Source organism: Cucumis sativus, chromosome 7 (assembly GCF_000004075.3).
Source record: "Cucumis sativus cultivar 9930 chromosome 7, Cucumber_9930_V3, whole genome shotgun sequence".
Taxonomy (NCBI): domain Eukaryota; kingdom Viridiplantae; phylum Streptophyta; class Magnoliopsida; order Cucurbitales; family Cucurbitaceae; genus Cucumis; species Cucumis sativus.
In genome coordinates this window covers 19,965,137-19,985,780 of record NC_026661.2, presented here as the reverse complement: position 1 = coordinate 19,985,780, position 20,644 = coordinate 19,965,137, and the positions used below count along the sequence as shown (strand labels likewise).

The 20,644-nt window shown below is 30.2% G+C and overlaps 4 protein-coding genes across 5 annotated transcripts; 2 read left to right on the top strand and 2 right to left on the bottom strand.

Moving 5' to 3' along the window:
* Nucleotides 1-3,496: 3,496 nt before the first annotated feature.
* LOC101218833 (hypothetical protein) lies at nucleotides 3,497-6,749 on the top strand. Its single transcript, XM_004135848.3, has 8 exons — nucleotides 3,497-3,864; nucleotides 3,960-4,046; nucleotides 4,136-4,393; nucleotides 4,497-4,661; nucleotides 4,743-4,796; nucleotides 4,905-5,051; nucleotides 5,617-5,841; nucleotides 6,320-6,749. The coding sequence occupies exons 1-8, from the start codon at nucleotides 3,697-3,699 to the stop codon at nucleotides 6,470-6,472; spliced, it is 1,257 nt and encodes a 418-aa protein (XP_004135896.1). The 5' UTR covers nucleotides 3,497-3,696; the 3' UTR covers nucleotides 6,473-6,749.
* Nucleotides 6,750-8,434: 1,685 nt separating this feature from the next.
* LOC101219063 (non-specific lipid-transfer protein 8) lies at nucleotides 8,435-9,645 on the bottom strand. Its single transcript, XM_004135849.3, has 2 exons — nucleotides 9,206-9,645; nucleotides 8,435-8,683 (listed from the first exon to the last, which is right to left on the bottom strand). The coding sequence occupies exons 1-2, from the start codon at nucleotides 9,553-9,555 to the stop codon at nucleotides 8,674-8,676; spliced, it is 360 nt and encodes a 119-aa protein (XP_004135897.1). The 5' UTR covers nucleotides 9,556-9,645; the 3' UTR covers nucleotides 8,435-8,673.
* Nucleotides 9,646-13,204: 3,559 nt separating this feature from the next.
* On the top strand, nucleotides 13,205-16,913 carry LOC101207468. 2 transcript variants are annotated; one of them, XM_031888409.1, is made up of 8 exons: nucleotides 13,205-13,341; nucleotides 13,713-13,878; nucleotides 14,376-14,445; nucleotides 14,645-14,763; nucleotides 14,867-15,181; nucleotides 15,329-15,602; nucleotides 15,928-16,029; nucleotides 16,514-16,913. In XM_031888409.1, exons 2-8 carry the CDS (start codon nucleotides 13,731-13,733, stop codon nucleotides 16,704-16,706), a joined length of 1,221 nt encoding a protein of 406 aa, XP_031744269.1. In that variant the 5' UTR covers nucleotides 13,205-13,341; nucleotides 13,713-13,730; the 3' UTR covers nucleotides 16,707-16,913. The 2 variants fall into 2 exon arrangements, with proteins under 2 accessions (XP_031744269.1, XP_004136105.3); XM_004136057.3 differs by lacking the exon at nucleotides 13,205-13,341 and having other exon boundaries at nucleotides 13,565-13,878.
* On the bottom strand, nucleotides 16,878-20,240 carry LOC101207708. Its single transcript, XM_004136058.3, has 3 exons — nucleotides 18,938-20,240; nucleotides 18,401-18,492; nucleotides 16,878-17,848 (listed from the first exon to the last, which is right to left on the bottom strand). The coding sequence occupies exons 1-3, from the start codon at nucleotides 19,685-19,687 to the stop codon at nucleotides 17,152-17,154; spliced, it is 1,539 nt and encodes a 512-aa protein (XP_004136106.1). The 5' UTR covers nucleotides 19,688-20,240; the 3' UTR covers nucleotides 16,878-17,151.
* Nucleotides 20,241-20,644: the final 404 nt, after the last annotated feature.

Genomic DNA, 20,644 nt, shown 5'->3' with positions numbered 1-20,644 from the left:
CCACAAATTTATCACCATGCGTATTGATAATACTGATAATATTTTATCAATAATTATATTATTTCCTTTTCTTCTAATATGTATATCATTGATGGAGTCTATTAAACGAAAAGACTATGTTCAATCAATATATTCCTTTTCACTAGTAATAATAAACGAAAAAGAGATATTAACGTAAGACAACCCTTCATTCTGTTAGCCATAAAAATTTGAATTAGAAAAAGAAAGAAGTAATTTTGATGAGCTTGTTCTTGTGACAAAGACATTTGTTTTTATATATATTTAAAATTAAAGGTGGAGTGATTAAGATTTGTTTTTATTTACACCATATATATAAATATATATAAACCAATGGAAAAGAGGTCTTTTTGAGAGAATATTTAAAATGTGAGTTTAATTTATATTATCTTCCAATCAAATGCCCACTTTTGTATTATTAATTAAACTGATTAATTAAAATATATTTTCTAATCTTAACAACAATTAGTGGCTTTAAAAGCTGGATTTGGACAGCATTACCCACTTTCACAATCTTCCAACTACATTTGGCCATGTTATCATAATCTTTTTTTCTAATTTTATTCCTTTTAAATAATTAATTATGCTGTTTTTTTCTTTTTTCTTTTTAATAAATACAATTCTCTAAAACTTTTAACCTAGTGTCCTTTGTATCATCTTTGTCTTTTTTTGGTCTTTCTTAGTCATATATATATAGCTTTTTTAATATTGTACAAACTAGTTAAAGAAGGGTACTCTACATTGATTGTGTTATGGGTTAAATAAATTGATAATTAATGAAACAATAATCAAAGTTGAATTAATATTCAAAATTTATGGATAAAGTTTAATGAGGAAATAAGTTACATGCATGACGTGGGTTGAAAGTGATTATTTCTTGCTTTAATTTACTCCAAAAATATATCGGATTATGTCGCAATTTAAACTACTATGATAAAATGTGTAATAAGAAACCTTTGTTATTATTATAAAAAAAATATTATCAAATTCTTGAAATTAAGATTTTATTTGATAATCAATTTTTTCTTTTTCTTTTTATTTTGAAAATAAAGCGTAAGAATATTATCTCCCCAACTCTGGATTGAATTGTATGTTTTGTTACCTATTTTTTTTAAAAAAATAAGCCAAATTAAAAGTAGTCTTTGAAATAAAGATGTAAATCATAGTAAAAGATGAAGTGAAAATAGAGCTAATTTAAAAAAAAAACAAATAATTACTAAAGGAAATCTTAAATTATTATTTTTAAGTAAACTACTTAATTAACTTTGTTAGAAAAGAATAATATAAAAAGCAAAGAAAGTGTCAAAGATCAATGGAATTAGGGTTAGGGTTAGGGCTAAAACTTTAGGCATATTGAAGGGAGAGGGAGTCCACGTTAGGGCATGCATTTGTCTGAAAGCATGGAGGCTGAGAGACAAAAAGCATTAAATGAGCAACATGAATACATAACATGGAAACCCCCCAAAACCACTTCCTTTCTTTTTCTCCTCAAAATTTTAGTTTTTGTATCAACTCGACGATAGTTATTCAATTTCATCTCATTTTGTATTTCTAACCATAAATTTTCACAATATGAACCCTTATCTTTCTAAGTTAAATGAAAAAAAAAAAAAAATCAATATCTAATACAACGCACATCCTAAAAAAATCAATATCTAATAAACGTACATCCTCACATTTTTCCTTCTTATTAATCCTATTTTTTTTATATCTGTAAGTATCTCTGAACCAACTTATACACATTTCAACTAATTTCACAATATATCTCTTTTTTATCTTCACCTTAAAAAACTATTGTAAAATATTAAATCCTAGATAGGTAGGTAGATATCCATGAATTAAATCCATAGTTCATTTAAACTTTTATCAAAGAGTTGCCCACCCATAATGGATTTTTCCTCTTATTAGCAAACCACCCATGCATCATCCCATGCATTGTGGCCAAAGCCACAAATGTCCTTTCACTTTATCATCAAATCCATCCATAGTAAAATATGTATAAATTATATATAATAGATCGAAACTAAATAAAATTGATGCTTTGTAGTTTTTATAAAAGTTTTCCATAAAAGAAACCAAATTGTTATCCATAGTGTATAAACCAAATTAATACAAACTCGAGGGATTGTTTTGTAGACTTGAAAATAGACTTTTAATATCAAGAAAGAAATTAAAAGAGACAGGTTTTTGCATAAGGTTTATACTATTTGTAATCACATTAGGGTTTTAAAGTCTTTTGAAAAGCAATAATTAATCACTTAGAAAAAATATATAAAATGAAAAAGGTAAATACAAATATAGCCAAGAAATAGGAATATAATAAAAGCCCAACAAACACAGCTACAACCCTAACATAGCAACTCAACAACACACCATATGTATATATATAAAATTTCATTTTCTACATTACATTACATGACAAACACAAACAGCCATATCAAAATTTTCAAGAAAACTAATCTCAAAAGTGGAAAATAGAATTCAATTATTTTCATACTTTAACAATAAAATTATAATATATGTTTAGTATTAACATTATAGCAAAAAGAGTTTAGAGAATGAAGTCTCCTTCTCCAAAACTTGATTAGATGGTAGAGATTACGCTTAAAAGTCATCTAAGTTCTGGCCAATTATTTGTAACACTATACCATTAATTCCACACTGTTTAAAAGTTGATTGTGTTTAAATTAAATAGAATAAATTCCACAATCAAACACCCGAAAATATTTAAAAAATTTCCAATAACTCTCGTAGAGGGAAGAAAGTGGGCTAAAACTTTTCTACATCTCTCCACATTCTTCCCAAATTGCCTATCTCCCTTTTTCCACCATTTATTTTTCTTTAAATTTATAAATATAAAGGTAAAGATGGTCCATAATGCCCCTACTTGACTTGGGTATTTGGGGACAAACAAAATGGCGTCGGCAGTTTGTGATGGACTATTCCAAAGGAGCCAAGGGCATGGTGCAAATAATAAATAATAAACTAATTTAATTTAAATCAAATTTTGCCCTTCTTCTCTTGTACACATCATTGGTAGAGACATACCACATAATGCCATACCACAATTGTCCTTAACTACCAATTCTTTTCATTTTCATCTAAAATTATTATTCAACTATCTATCACACTTACATACTTATAACTTTTGATATCTTTCACATTAATAATTTAACTACTATACCCATTCAGTTTATGTTTATTATGGTACTAACTAGCTAATTACATCTCAAATTATATACCATCCATTTACTTATTCAATTAGCTACAATTTGTCATGTAATTATACTTTTTCTTTTTACAAATACTCATTAAAATTTAAAATAAAGTAAGACTAAGTTTAAGCGTGATTAAAATTAGCAAACCTAAACTTAGGTATTCAAAACTAGAAAAATAAAATATAATATTAATATCTTCCGAATATGATTTTTTCTTTTAATTTATATGATTGTAAAATTTTGTAAAGTGATTTTGAAAATTTCTGGGCAGCCATAATTCTTAAAATATTAATATCTCTCTTCTCTCTCTCTCTCTCTTTCTCTCTCTGCTAAGTCATGCTCTAAAACACACTTATTGAGAAATTAGCTGCTCCCATTCTTCACAATTTCTCAAAATTTTCTTTTCAATTCCATAAAGTTCTCTTACTTTTTAGTTTTTCGTCTCAAAATTTCACTGAAAATGGGTGTTCTTAAGCTCCTCTTCCTTTTCCTCTTAATGCTGGTTTCTTTAACTCTCCCCACGGTGGGCGGAAAAACCACGCTTCACCGCCATCGTCACCGCCGCCGTCGCCTTGAAGTTCACTCCCACTTGAAGAAACTGAATAAACCTGCTGTGAAATCCATAAAGGTTTTAAAAATTCTCAATTCTTCAATTCAATTCAATTTCTTTTGTTGGTTTTTTCTTTTCTTCCTCTGTTTTGTTAACATTTGAATTTAAAACAGAGTCCAGATGGGGATATTATTGATTGTGTTCGTATGGCTCATCAACCAGCTTTTGATCATCCTCTTCTCAAAAACCACACAATTCAGGTTTTGTTTTTTGCTTTTAAATTTCTTTAATTTTTTTTGGGTATTTTTGTGCTATAATGTTTTCTTTTTGGGGTTTTTTTTTTTTGCAGATGAGACCAACTTTTCATCCAGAAGGAGGGATTTTAAGTGACAGTAAAGTGTCAATAAAAGGTTCAAAATCAGAGGATATAACTCAATTATGGCACTTAAAAGGAAAATGTCCAAAAGGGACAATTCCCATTAGAAGAACAAAAAAAGAAGACATTTTAAGAGGAAATTCAGTGAAAAGCTATGGAAAAAAGAAGCCTTATGCAACTGTGAAACCAAACTCCATTGAAGTTGATCTTAATGGACAAAATGGACATCAGGTACACTTCTAAAAAACAGAGTAATTTCTTCTTTTCCAAAATTATCAAATATAATTGTTTTAAAAACAATATTTTGTTTTGCCTTTGCTTTTGGAGTTGTTAGCATGCAATCATATATGTTGAAGGAGGACAATACTATGGAGCTAAAGCAACTATTAATGTTTGGTCACCAAAAATTCAACAAACAAATGAATTTAGCCTCTCACAGATCTGGATTCTTGGAGGAACTTTTGGGCAAGATCTTAATAGTATTGAAGCTGGTTGGCAGGTTTGTAAAAATGTTTATAGTTTCTCTAATTTCTTATCCTTTTTTTTTCTGAGAACGAAAAGATTTTGATTATATGTGCAGGTCAGCCCTGATTTGTATGGAGATAATAACACTCGACTTTTCACTTATTGGACCGTGAGTTATTATTATTTTCTTAATTTCAAAATTTTATGAGCTTTCTTCTTCTTTTTTTTTTTTTTTTCATTATTGATTTTAATTTGTTTTGTGTTTAATTTCAAACAGAGTGATGCATATCAAGCAACTGGTTGCTATAATTTGCTGTGTTCTGGGTTTGTTCAAATCAATAATGAAATAGCAATGGGTGCCAGCATTTTTCCTATTTCTTCCTACAAAAGTTCTCAATATGACATCAGCTTGCTCATTTGGAAGGTAATTTTCTCTTTACATTTTGAATTGGTTCTTCATTATAGCTAAATAAAAAGGGTTATTATTAAAAAAATTAGGCTTTCTTACAAAATTGAGCTGGGTTTTAGTCAAATTAGGAGGAAACCCACTTACTGATCTCTACATTTTTCTCAAGACAGTGAACAAATTCATTTACTCACATACCCACACGAATTCTCTTCCAAGTTTGAACTGGGTTTTAATCAAAACAGGAAAAAACCCACTTACTTGATTTTCCTTCAAAATTTGACTTAGAGGATTCATAAGAACAGGGGAAAAAAGAAAAACCCCACTCGCACACTCGAAAATTTCTTCAAAACCCCACTAACCATCCCACTTGAATATTCATCAAAACACCTCAAATTAAAAAAAAAAAAAAAAAAAGAAAGGAAAGAATTACAAGTGCTTGTAGCCACCTATTCTAAAGGTTTGAAAAAACAGAGAATCTCTGACAAATATGTCCGACTTTTAACGTTCATCCATTAAATAGGTTCTGAATAATAGTTAAAAAAATTGGTTATTAAATTTAACTGGCAGTGTAATTTTGTAGGACCCTAAAGAAGGAAACTGGTGGATGCAATTCGGAAATAAGTACGTTTTAGGGTATTGGCCGGCCTTCTTATTTTCTTATCTCACCGACAGCGCCTCCATGATCGAATGGGGCGGCGAAGTCGTTAACTCTGAATCCGACGGCCAACATACTTCCACCCAGATGGGTAGCGGCCACTTCCCCGGTGAGGGCTTCGGCAAAGCCGGCTACTTCCGTAACATTCAGGTTCCTAAACTTACTCCATCTACACTTATATTTTCTATCTTCAAGTTTATTATATTTTTCCGGGTCTATTTTAATCAACAAACAAACGCAAAACTAAGTTTAGCTCCTAAAGTATATTAATTACGATTTAATCTTGAATTTGAGTTTTTAAATATTAACAAAATTTGAATTCTTTTTTTCTTTTCTTATTTATAATAATTTTTCCATTTATGATTGATGGTAGAGTGCACGTAAGGTTTTACAACGGACTATCATGAAAATCCGGAGAGGTTATAACAACTAGAAAGAAGATTACAACAAAGTTACTAAATCTAATATAATTACTAAATAGTTTTCTTTGTTGTACTATTTTCTATTAAAGCTAGATTAGTTTATGCTCAACCACGTACTAGTGAAATAATCTGTAAATAGTGAAGCTTGGGTGACAATTTTAGCATTAGGAATTGTTGATTAATGAATATAATAATGCATAAAGCAGATTGTAGGAGAATCAAACAGCCTAAGGGCGCCGGAGGACATAGGAATTTTCACGGAGCAACCAAGTTGTTACGATGTTCAGAACGGCAAGTCCGACGACTGGGGCAATTATTTCTTCTACGGCGGTCCGGGCAGAAATCCTAACTGCCCCTAATTTGGATTCTTCTTCAATATAATTATATATATATAGTGTTATAAATATATATATATAAATGCATTTCTTGTGCATTATTATTAATTATATTTTAGTGGGGGTTTTTTTTTTTTTCTTTAGATGTTTTAACTGATGATTAAAGCTTTTTTTTCTTTCTTCTTCTTAATTTGTTTGTTTTCTCTAAAGCTTAGAAACAGAGAGGCTGATGATTTGTTTTATCTCTTTGGAAAATGTGTATAAGCTAGTGTGCTTTATTTTCTCTTATTTCTTCTTTCCATATTCTGTGTTCTTTCTTTCTTTTTATCTTTTGGATTAATTTCATGCCATTACATCGTAGAATCTTATTCATCTCATTTTCTATACATTGATATCAATATCAATACAACTTACGGAGTTTGATTGCAACAAATAACAAACGACTGCCAGTTAGTTAATTGATCAAATTAAAAATTCAAATGTGTAATTGTAATGTGTAATTGTAATAAACTAGCTAGTCGTTAAATCAATTGAAATTAATAAATCATTTCATGGTCTCATACTTCAATATTGTTTGTGCAAATGAATTATACTATTTTTTTAATTATGAGATGTTTTCAAATATAACCATTTGAGATAATTAACTCATTTACAAATATAACAAATTTTTAAAATAAGTTTTTAGTCATCGGTAAATATTTTCTGTTATTAAAATAATTTTTACCTTTTGAAATAATATTGAACTAATTATACTTAAAAGACGTAGATGTATAATGTATTTATATGTAAAAATTATGTAAAAATTTGGTACTTACGTAATTTTAATTGTATGCATAAAATTAAAAAATCTTAATTCCTTTAAATAAAATAGCAAATAATTTATATGTCAAATATGGATTCAAACTCTTATTTCATTAAATTTGGATAGTCTTCGAGATAGAAAAACTTTATTCACATGTATTATCAATTTATTATTATTATTCAATAATGGATGGTGTCAAGAATATACTAAAAAGGTTGTTGGGAATATTACTAAACATATTATTTAATAGTTTTATTTAGATCAATTTTCTAATTTGCTCATATCCCAAATTCTATAAATTAAAAAAAAATGCATACATACATACACATATATATAGTGAGTCAGAAGAGTCAAAGTCAACCTTATTATTTCGAGAGAAGCATGTGGGTCGTTGGATCCATGTGATCAAACTATTATTGTTATGGTAGAACTTCTGACAGATAATGTTTCAGTTTCAACTCAAATAATAACAATATTCAACAAGAAAATAATTCAAATTTTTGAAGTGAAAATTAAAAAGGATAATATCTTTTTATGTATATATGTGTATATTTATAATAATTTAAGAAGAACAAAAAGTACACTACTTCAGCACATGATATCAAGAAACATAACGAATCTAATCTAAAAAATTATTCATTTCAGATTAATTAGATTCCATTTCCAGCTCCTTTTATTTTATTTTTTCAATTACAAAATTCTATTATAAATATGTTTCTTTCCAACTTACATAGTAGAATGTTGGTATTTATGGCTCATTATTTTAATCTATTGCATGTAAGAAAGAGTTTTTTTTTTTTTTTTATCAGCAAAAAATCCATCTTCAATATTGTTTGTGTTCATGTTTTCAGAATATTGTTAATAATCATATACATAGAGGATGGGAGAATCAATTTTTTGACCTAAAGGTTGACAATAAATGTAGTCTTATTAGTGTCATAAATTTAAGTTTAGTAAGTTTACTTTTGTCTATATCAAAGTTTATTTTGTATTTCAACAAACGCTATAGACTAAAATAAAGGATAAGTATGGGTCAAAATAGTTTTTTTTTTTTTTTAAACTTTTTTTAGAGAAAGTATTTTAACCTAAATAATATTTTAAGATAAATTAAATTATTCCATATCCACAAGAAAATAGTAATGAAAAAGTTTAATAAGGAAAGAGGATATAATGCATTTTTTTTATAAGTAAATATATATAAGAACAAAAACAAAAGGCACACACTTCATCACATGGTATAAATTAAAAGAACAAAAAGGAATCTAAAAATCCATGGGATTAGATTCCATTCCAGCTAGTTTTATTTTATTGCATTATATATGATAATATGATAATAATATAATGATGTAGTACTTTTCTCCAACTTTATAGGTAGAATTCTGTCATTTCTGGTCTCTTCTGATCAAATCCTCTCTCATAATCATCAATTAATCCTGAAAATTAAAAACACAAAAAAAAAACCCCATAATTAGCTAAGTTAATTCTAGCATTAGTTTGTTCAAGTTACATTAAGGAAGAAACTACATGTGTATATATATGAGAGTTAATTTAAAGAATAGTTTGAAGTTTAAGTTTTGTTAATTAAGGAATGGTGAAGAATGGTTATAAGAGTTGAAATTGAAGGGCCCCAATCACATGAACATAGATCTCAAAAGAGGAAATAAAAGATTGCTTCGTAAAATGGAACTAACAAAGCGGAGACAACTCCCCCTTACAAAAAAAGAGATAAAGAAATCCTAAACCAACTAATAGGTTATTAGACTCTCCCCATTAACACAACAAAAGTCTCTAATATAAGGTGTACTCGGCACTATATTTAAGCATTAGAGTATGTTGGACACAACACCACGTTAGTATGAAATTCTCTCTGAAACATGAATATATAATAGACCTAGTGATCGTGCAAAACAATAACGAAAATTTTAAATCATATTTTAGAGTCTAACTATTCATACTTTGAACAATCAATGCCAGCAGAGATGCTAAAAGGCAGACTAATGCCACAGTTGGAAGGAAGATCTTGAGCCAATTTAACATTGTAATTCACATTACTAGCAGCTGACTTAATGCATTCACATGCAGCCTTCTTGTCAGCACTACTTGTGGCTGCTGAAGAAAGTGCTTTTGCACCATCACAACAAGCACTTGGTGGCTTCCCACTACCACTCATAAGATAACTCACACATGGCATCAAATCCTTTGTCACATCACTACATGAGATTGTAGCCTTTGAGACTTGAAGAAGCAAAAATACAAACAATAGTACAGCTCCAAGCTTTGGAATGGCTGCTCTAAGTGTTACCATGGCGCTAACTGCTTTATGGGAAATGTGCTTTTGGAAACTTATGGAGGGTGAAGAGGCTGGGTTTGAACTTGATTTCAAAATTTCAGTAGTGATGATTTTTATATATAAGAGAAATTAGCTTTGAAGTACAAGAAAGAAAAATGGTAGCTTGTTTGACAAAGTATAATGGGCTTTTTTTTTTTTTTTATTTAATTGTGTTTTCTTGGGATGTTAATGATGCCCCAAACAAGTTAATGAGTTGAATTGAATGATTTTGGTGTTTCTTGCACTCAAAATGGGAAAGTTCAACAAACCCTAGAGAATTGTGGTGCTGTATTCTACTAGTACTAATATAACACACAACAAGAAAGAGAGGGTTTTTGGATATTGGTTAGTAGAAATTAGGTAAGTGTGGGAGTCCAATAAAAACCAAATCATTCAAACCAAATCAAACCAAAATTGGTCTACTTGTTTGTTCAAACTTTTTAGTGTGAAATTGGGCATTTTTTCTTTTATTTTAAGAAAACTAAACCATTATTGGTTTGAATTTTGGATTTAAAGAATCAAACAAAATCAAATTTGTGAATGAAAATGGTATTTAATGTCGTTATATTTGGAAGGATAATCAATTGTTTGAAAATTTTAATACTTTAATCTTATTAACTAGGATGAACAAGAAGTATTTATTGGTTATTCAAAATTTTAAATAAAAAATTGATTCTAAATCTTATTCCCTAAATCTTCAACAAAAGGTTTGAAGACATTTAAAAGTACCCATGTGATCCAAGTATAAATATTTTTAAAAACTGATTTTACTACAAAAAGAAGTAAAAGATAGATTAAATTATAAATTTAATGAGTAAATGATTTGTTAAGATCACTATAATTTGAGTTGGTTAGGTGATCTAGTAGAGGTATTGTAATAGAAGGAGGAAGGTGGCATTGATTTTTGTTGATATTGATAAAAGCATTGGGTGTGTGTGGGACGATAATGTACAAAATAATGTTTGATTACAAACACAAGATTTGACGTTTCAACAAGTTCTATAGCTGTCTTTGTCTCTTTTCTTCAACTACTACTTCTCTTCTTTATATCATATTATTTTTTTTTTTTTTTGTAAAATATTTATTTATTACAACCCTTAGAGATTATTATATCAATTTAAATCCTAAAATTTTAGGAGTGTGTCTAAGTAAAATATAGTGAAGAGTTTAAATTGATACATTTATAAAATTTCATGATTTAAATTGATACACTTGTAAGAGTTTAAGGTCTATCAATTTCATCAAGTTTTGTGGTAGTTTTTATCCCTCACAAGCTTTTTTTTATATTAGCAAGAGAGTGCATCTTTTAAAACAATCAGATTTATTTTTCTTTGAAGTTCCATTAAATCAAAAGGTCCAATTTTTTGTTATATTTTTCCCTACTTATGATTATATTGTACTGATATTTTTACTGTGTGCTTCGTTTTACAAAGAATGATGATAACGGGCCACGGCCAATCCTAGTTGTGCTTGCAGTCCATGACTATAATTAGCCCATTGGAGATTTGAAGCCCAATTAGGAGGCCCATATGAGTGGGCTTTTCCACGAGGATCCAATGGTTAAAATTGTAAGCATTTGGTGGACAAATGAGCAATGAACAATAATATTAGTATTCTTTTTGACAAATTAAATCACCAAACCATCAAAGTTTAAATTGATGGGTACTTAAAATATGAAAAATAACTCAGAATTTCTTTGAACTAACATTCTCTTATGATACCATAATAAATTACTAATTAACCTAAAAATTTAAGCAGATTGATACAAACAAACTTAATATTTAAAACATTCAATAGAAACGTTACCTAAACCATATGTTTAATGTTTTTTCTTCTTCTTGTTCTTCAGCTTTCTCACAAAGAAAGTGGTATTCCTATTCAACATAAGGAATAAAAATGAAAGAAGGAAGAGGTTGTAGTTTGAGCCAATTTTCATTTCTTTAAAGACAAATAACAGAATAAGTACACTTCACATCCATGTTGATTGGAGTTTGCATCAACCAATCAACTTTTGTTTATTGCTTTGGGTGAACTAACCCTCCCTTTCTCCCATTTCAATAAACTTTTCACTCTATTTTATACAATATAATTACCTTTGTCTTTTTTTTTTTTTTTTCAAAGTTTGAACTTCACTTTATACTTTCAAACTATTTCTAATTTTGTATATTTCATATCAAACTTCAATAAGATTAAAAAAAAAAAATACTATTGTTGTTAATTGTTTTAGATGAAAGTCATTTTTGTTCTTCTGGTTGTCTACATACATTGACTAAATGGAAGAATTTTATTTATTTATTTCTAGATAGACAAGTGTCAAACATAACAAAAAAAATGTTTAAACATTCTTCTAATATAATAAACTACATAATTTATTATACCTCTAGTACTTGATAACTTAATAATAATCTAAAGTGTTGAATTATCTTGTAAGGAAGGGAATAAAGGATGTGTTAGCCTACTGATTTGGCCTTTATATATTTAATTCATAGGGCTTAGGAGACTAAGACTCTTGATTTACTCAAAAGACAAATACATAATCTATTTCTCCTCAAACCTTTTAAGTCAATTTTCATATTTTAATCGTTTTAGTATCGATTTAAAAGTCGAACAAAAATAAAGAACACGACTGGCCTTGTTAATTAGTATATTAAAAAGCTTAATTCTTTTTTTAAGTTAATCTCAAACTTATTATACATGTGACCAACATACAAACAGTTTCTTGTATACAAACATCTACAAAAAGAAAATAACTAACTAAATAAAAAAATGTAATTAGGTCAATATCAAACTTATTATTCATTTGGTAGGAAAGCTCAAATTAAAACACATAAACAATGTTAAAAATTATTTTGTGCTTCAGGTTTACCAACCTATTTCTATTTATTGTTGAATATTTACATTAATATTAGTCCACCTAACTTTGCACAAACCATATCCCTACACTTACACCTAAACCAAATTAAAAAAGAAGAAGTATTAAACTTAAAAAATAAAATTGAAATATGTAATTAAACAACGAATTTTTACATTTACACTTTTTACTAGAAGTGTTCACAGTTTGATTTGGTTCGATTTAAAGTTAAAGCCGCACCAGATCGAAAAATACCAAAAAAAATCTCATTCGAAATCGAATTCAATCGTTCATCTGTGTCAAACCAAACTGAAACCGAATTAGTTATACATAAATATTAAAATGGAAATCCTTTATAAATATTATACATAAATAAAAGTCTTACGAAGTTATAAACATAGATTAAATTAAATTGTACAATAATTAAATACAAAATATTGAAGTTATAAACATTTAAGTTTGGAAGTCCATCAAAGTAATTCATAGAAAGTTACACTAGGGATTCTATATTCGGTTTAGTTTTAGAACGGGTTTAAGGGCATTTTTTGAATACTTGCTTTCTACCTTATAATTCTCGTGTAAAAAGGAATGATAAAAAAGAGAGTTAATTCCAATTTCCAAGTGTGGATTAGAGAGAAAAAGAAGAAGAAATCAGTTTAGGAAAGTAATAAAATTGTGGGTCAAAAGATCCAACTTCCCATATTTTGAAGCCATATATATGTGTTTGTGTGTCTTAAATTTGTTCAAAATCCGTAAAATTAGATTAGAGAATAATAAACCCAAATTTTCTGCTAATTAATTTTTTTGTTCTCTCTAAACACAAACCTCAATTAAGAAGAAGCCAAGTGAGTGGAACTTTTTTTTCTTTCTTAAAAGAATCAGAAAAACAAGAACGAGAGACAAAGCACAAGGTGAGTGATTTCATTTCCCCTTTTATTTTTTGTAGTCTCCATATATTTTTTTTAAAATTTTTTTGTTTAATAAGGTAGCTAGGCCTGCTGCATAAATAAAAATTTTAGTAATAGATTAATGATTTCCAAACCCCAAAATGGTAATTAATTAAGAATTTATGTTCTCGGCTTTTTGTAGAATAAGCAGGCCGGCCGACACACCAAGATTTCTCTTTTTTCCTACATGGTTTTTGCCTGAAAAGAAGAGGTTTCTCTCTTCTTTTTGGGGTTTTGGGTTTTTCTTTTTGTATATAAACTGAGTGATCGTTCATTCTATTAGTTGAATTTATTTGGGACATTTTGTTTTCTTGTTTTTGTGTATGATGATGAAGCTTAGAAAGAGAGCTTTAATGGAGGCTAATAATAATAATAGAGCTGGAGGAGAAATTAGAAAAGTCCATATTATTTACTTTCTTTCCCGTATGGGACACGTGGAGCAACCCCATCTCATCCGTGTTCATCATCTCGCCGGAGGAAGCGCCGGCGTTTATCTTCGAGGTCTGTGCTCTGGGATTTTTCTAATTTTCTTCATTCGTCTCCTTTCTTGCCATTGAATTATCATTGAAGTTAATGTTATAAATGTATAACATAATTTATGGGCCTTAATGTTTGAATTTAATTGTGATTTTAAATTAGCAGTGTATTAGAACACACGCTATTATTCTTAAATGTTATTTCTTAATCTCTAATTAAAATTTGTTTATTTGTTCAAGTACATCAATTGCAAAAATGAGGAAATAAGTATTCAACTTAGACTTCATACTATTATTGATATCTATAATCACTTATTATATCATTTTAGGATTTAAAATTTAAACAGGAGTTGTTTTAGTTCAATTATTGTTGCATGAGTGTGAATGGAAACATCTAACATTTTTAATAAATAAGTTATAATCTTCGAATTGATTTGTTTTCGGCTAATTTAACATCTAACTTATAAATCATAATTAATATGAAATGAATATTTTTCTTTTTTTGTGTGCGTGTGTGTGAAGATGTAAAGAGATGGCTTGGGGAATTGAGAGGAAAGGAAATGGCAGAAGCCTTCTCATGGTCTTACAAAAGGTAAGTAAAAACACACACATTTGTCCTCTTTCTTTCTTCATACTAAATCTGGAGGATGAAACAAGAGTCTATCTACGAAGCTAAAACATTATTAATTAATAAACCAAGTCGTTACTTTGAAGTTTTTATTTTCTGTTCATCATTGATAGTTGATTTTGTAAAGTATATATATACACACACACACATACATGGCATGCAGAAAGTACAAAACAGGGTACGTTTGGCAAGATCTGGTGGATGACGATCTCATAACTCCAATTTCTGACAACGAATATGTTCTTCAAGGATCCCAAATCATATTTCCCTCTACTCTCTTTGGTAATTATTATTTTTCATCTCTCATTTCTGCCCTCCCTCCTTTTCTTTTCTTTTTCTTAATTTCTAATCTTTAATATATACATACATTTCTTTTTCTTCACAGATACTAAAACATCATTATTCAGAGAAGAATTGGAAGTAAGTGAAGATTTTTCATCCAAAGTTCAGAAAGCGAATGCAGAACAATCTCCACCGTGTGATTCGGAGAGATCGACAGTAACCGACGATGGGGATTCGATGAAGGTTGAAGAAGAAACAGCTAAGAATTTGGAGACAAACCAAAAACAGGGGGTAGAAGAAGAAGAAGTACAGGATATTGAAGGGGTTAAGACACAATATTCTTCTTCTTCTTTGTATGCAAAATTGGCGAACAACAAGAAGGAGAAAGATAAAGATAAGGATCTCATGGGAAAAGAAGGTAAAATTTCACTCTTATATCTCTTAATGTCTTTACTTATTTTTCACCAACTTATTAATCATTCAAAATTTATACCACAAGTAATAAATAAAAATAAAGCCTTATAGTTTCTAATAATTTTCATGTAAAATTCGAAAAAATGAACAGGTGGACCAACAGCCACGTCGACAGTTTCGTCATCAGCCCAACCGGCATTTACAAAGAGCAAGAGCTACTCAAGCGGGGCTTCTCACGTGTTTCGCCAATTGATCACTTGCGGGAACGGGGCAGAAGATACCAACGACACCGTTTTGGTGAAGAACCGATCTCAACCCAAAAACGATGCCGTGATTTGTAGGGACGAGGTGTTGGGTGGCTCCGCCCGAGTCATCGGAAATTCTTGGGATTTTGGGAACCTCGAAATCCGCCGTCAAACTTCTCGGTAATTTTCTAAACTTCCCTTTTCCATTAACCTTTCCAAATCTAAATTAATTATATATATAGAAAACTTCTTGAAAATAATTAAATACCTCTTTCCCCACTATTAATTTAGTTCAATTTTGAATCTCAAGTTAAACTAGTTTATTAGTATTATACCAACATTTATGATACTTTTATTATATTAATTTTTCCTCTGTAATTTAATGAAAATGTTAGATGTAAAGCCTCTCATCTTTCAAAATATAACTATATAATTTACTCATAGAAAATTTTGATCATGAATAAACAAACTACAAATAAATGAAGTATCTCGATCGTATTTACAGAAAAAGTGTTGATGATTTAAGAAAGAAGAGACCAAAAGAAAATGGCAATGGAAAGGTGAACGCAACGGCAACTTACAAGCCAATGGCAGGACCAAATTGCTCGTAAGTTTCCATATCATTTAATCATGAAAGATCAATTTTTCATTATTTATTATTTATTATATTTTACTTTTTCATGAAAATGTTAAAAGTCGCTCTCTCAAGTATTTTTAAAAGCTTTCATGTAAGAAGCAAGCTATTTGTAAAAGCTATGAAATATATGTTTTTAAAAGAAAAGGAAAAATACCTTTTGAAATTTGAACTTATTGTTCTACCGATTTGTGTACAAACATAACCAAATGGCAAGAGAGTTTCTGTCTTACTAAAGTTTAAAATATTTCTTAACTACTCTGTCATTTTAAAACAGTTTTTAACTATGATAAATATGTGTTAAGTCATAAACTATGAATTTTCTCGTTCTTTAATCTTTAATTATGTATGTTTACTTAATTTATCTATTTAATATTTAATACAAAGTCAAAACTTAGTTTATAGTTGAAATACAATATATATTAGAAGTTGTAATATTGAAATGGTTTATACATAGGTTATGTGGGAAGAGTTTCAGGCCGGAGAAGATGCATTCACACATGAAATCATGCAGAGGAATGAAGTGTTTGACGTCCAAGAATAATAATAATAATAATAATAATAATACTGCTACATCAGACAAAAGCACTTTGTCTAAATCAACTACATCCGACAACGATTTGGTTTCCACTTACATGTTGACCAACTGAGCCTTTTTGCTTCCTCATCCAATTCTTATAAGTACTTTTTAAGAGTATTGTTTTATCACATCTCTCTCCTTTTACAAATATGATGTAAAGCTAGAAGACTATATATATATAAGTATATTATGGAAAAAGTAGTTTTATAGAAAGGATCTGTAGTAAAAAATGTGAGCTAAGTTTCTGCTTCAAATAATGAAATAGAATTTGCTCTTTCTTGCTTCAAATGACTTTTTAGATACTTTGAAAGTATTAAGAAAGTCAATTCTATGACATTTGATATATGAAACAATAAAACTACGAACAAAAATCTAAGATGATTACAAGAAAATGAAAACATGTAACAAGGTCAACATTTGATTAAATCTTCTACTCTAAACTTTGAAAGAAGTTAGCGTTTGAAGTTGTTACTCAAGTCTAGAATTGATGTGATCCTTTTCAACTTGTATCTTTACTAACGTGATCGAGTGGCAACATCGACATGGGTAAGAAGAAACTTGTACAACTTCTTCCTCAATTGCTCCATTTTATCATCGATCTCAACTTTGCTTTCAATAAACTCGTTCATCCATTCATTCACTTTTTTAAGTTGTCTAAGAAGATATGCAATGTCAGTACTTTCTTCCTTTACTCTTAGCCCAAAATCATTCCCAAGTAAATCTTCTAAGTACTTCATGAACCATCGACGTGAGACTAAGAGTAGTTTGTTTGCTAGTTCAGCAGCTTCTTTTAAACCATTCCTTTTACACCAATCTTCCTTTTTGGAAGAATGTGAAAGTTTAGCACTTGAATTAGACGGACAACTTTTGCGATTAGCAGGGACCAGTTTAGGTGAACGGTTTTCCAAATTGAGTTTGTTCGTAGCATAGTCAATGACAATACAGAGTTGTTTGTTTTGGGATAGAGTTTCGAGCTTGTGATCTTTTGATTCGAACAAATCAAAACTGGAAAGATTTGTAGCAATAGCAGCCTGAATCCATGAAATGGCATTAGAGTTGTTGTGTAAGTTTGGATTAGGTGATGGCATTTTGTTGAGTAAGGAATTCAAAGTTGAGTGTGCTTCTTGGATTCTCTTATAGAGTTGTAAAAATTGATCTGCCAATTTACCACTACAAACTTGCTTTGAAGTTTCACATAGTTCTCCAAATAAGCTGGAAAACAAAGGGACAAAATTAACCATAAAATAACTTTTGGCAATGATTTCTATGAAAAATTTAAAAACAATATATACATATGCATATTAGGTTGGATTAACATCTCAATATATTATAGAAAAAATGAGAAATATAGTAAAAGTATGAACCATGTGACATTTCAACAGACGGATTAGAACCTATTGAACTAAAAGTGGCAAGCCAAAGATAAGGAGGGGTTCGACTAATGTTAGTCGAAAAAAATTCAAACTTAACAACATTTTTTAGGAATTACAAAACTTAAACTGACCTATAAACCTTTGTACTCCTACATAGTCGAGGTCGGTTTAAACATTTACTAAACCAAATATAGTGATCTACTGGCAGTAAATCGATCAGTGTACCAATACTCACCCTTAAAGTTTATAGTGTACCAATGCCCACCCTTAAAGTTTATAGAACATTAAGAACAAAGACGGTTTAGATTGAAAAAAATCATTTGTAATTGTATGTAACAAACAAAAATAAAATTAAAAAACAAATAGGTAAAAATAAAATAAGAAGACATACCGCATGGAATGGAGGAGAGTTTCAATAGCTGCTGTTTCTTCTAAAGCATCAACGGCAGCCATAAATGCAAGATTTCGACCTCTAACTGCTTTCTGCAAATATTCACATTCCAAAAACACTTACACTTCTTCCCATATCTTCATTTTCTTTCCCATTCCTTTAACCCTCTACTCATTTCTTCTCTACTTTTAATTATCTTTAATAATACCCTTTCCTATCTTAAGATTAAAAAAAAAATCTCTGTTTCTTGTAGCTCAATATTGAAGGTTTACTTTTAAGAGTTATTTTCATGTCATAAACCAAAATAGTCATTTACTTTTAAAAACTCAAAATAATTAACAGACACTTTTATCAATTTCTATAGAAAATGATAAAAAGGTGTATAAAGTAACATATCTGTTAATAAAATTTAAAATTTTGTTATATTTTCTATATATATATAGATTCATTTAATTATATTTAAAAATGGCTAAACTTATTTCAAGATAGAAATTCAAAATTCAAGAACTGAGCGGTAAACAAACAATAAAATAATACCTTTCCAGCAACGGCCACTGTTGACGGCAGCGACCTCCACGCTATATTCTTCTCCGACACGCTTCTCAAATCCACAGCCACTGGAACGGGTCGGATTTCCGCCGGCGACTTCACATCTTTCCGTTTAACCGTACTCGTCAGCTTCGGTACTAAAGAGCTCTGGTCTTTAGTTTTCAACGGCGAAAACTTCAGAGCCTTGGCCGACCCAACCTCGGAAGAGGCCCTACCTGGCGGCGAACCGGCAGCCTTGACGGCGGAGGCAGGTGGCGAAAACCCTCGATCCCAGCCACGGCGCGCCGAGTCCAAACTCAACCTCCTCCTAGGCAAGACAGCGGCGCGTGAAATCGGTAAGGCATCGCTGGAGACCAAATCAGTGGGATTACCAACACAAGGCTTTCTTCTGGAAACAGGCTTCAAGCCTCGAAGAACCGGGACACGTGAACCGGAACCGGCCGGGTCGAACCGGGAGACGTGAACGAACTGACCCAACTGAATCTTGTCGCTGTAAATCAAATCCAAATCGTCGTCGGAAATGGAAGCGTAAGCGGAATGGAGAGAATCTGAGAGTTTCAAGAAGAAGCCTCTGGTTCGAAAGGGGTCGTTTTGGTCGTCGTCACCTGCACCGGGAAGTGAAGGGACGATCTCGAGGACTTGGAGAAGAGGAGACCGGTGCTGGCCGGTGACTTTGAAGTTCTTGTTACCGGCATTTTCTATAAGCTTTGAGAGGACGCCGGGAGTGAGAGACGCCATCGTTGCTGTGTGAAAAAGCTTTAGAAAAAGAGAGAAAGTGGATAAAAAACTTCTTACAGCTCCTCCATATGTAACTCTTCTTTATGAAGAAAAAATCGTTAAAACATCATTTCATTTGTTCAATTTTATTGCTACTAAATATTAAATTTAGTCGCTTGGGTAAAGACAAAGAGCTTCCAAGAAAGCCAAGGATTTGAAGCACTCTAGTATTTCTCTACAAAGATAAACCTCTCTTCCTTGCTCTCACCTCACTAAGTAGGAAGTAGCAGCTGCCAAGATTAAGTTGAAATGAAGAGTCCAACCTCCACTAATAATAATTCATTTTATTACTACAGTTAAGCTAAATTAAATATATACACATATGTAGAAGCATGGGTGAAAGTTAGAGAGTAGAAATATTAGAGTGATGAAGACAGAAGAGAAGGAGAGAGGGAGACGTGTCGAAAGGAGAAGGAAGGGATGAGCCTTGAGATTTACAAGGTTAAAAAAGGAGGAACAGAAACAGAGAGAGCTCGGTAGCCGAGAGCAATGCCCCATCATCCATCACTTCAAAAACAAATACACTTATATCTATATATATGCATCTGTGTATGTACATTTATATTTTAAATTCCAAACTCAACCCATTTACCAATGTTCTCTTTTACTCAACTCTAATTGCTTCATTTTCTGACACTTACAATATTACCTTTTATATATATATATATATAAATAAACTTCTATTATATTCTTTCTTGTTAATGTTTGAATTGGCTTCATTGTGACTGTTTAGTAGTTTAGAATTCTTACCTACTTTTGCTCCATCCAGTCCTGCTATGCTTTTAGTTGACCAATGTAAAGACTCTTACACTAGCGTTGCACGAGTTTTTTTACACTGCTATGTTATGTTTAAGTTAGTTCTATGATAGTTTATTAAACTAAGTATTTACACGAGCATGGTCATGTATTTTCTTTGGA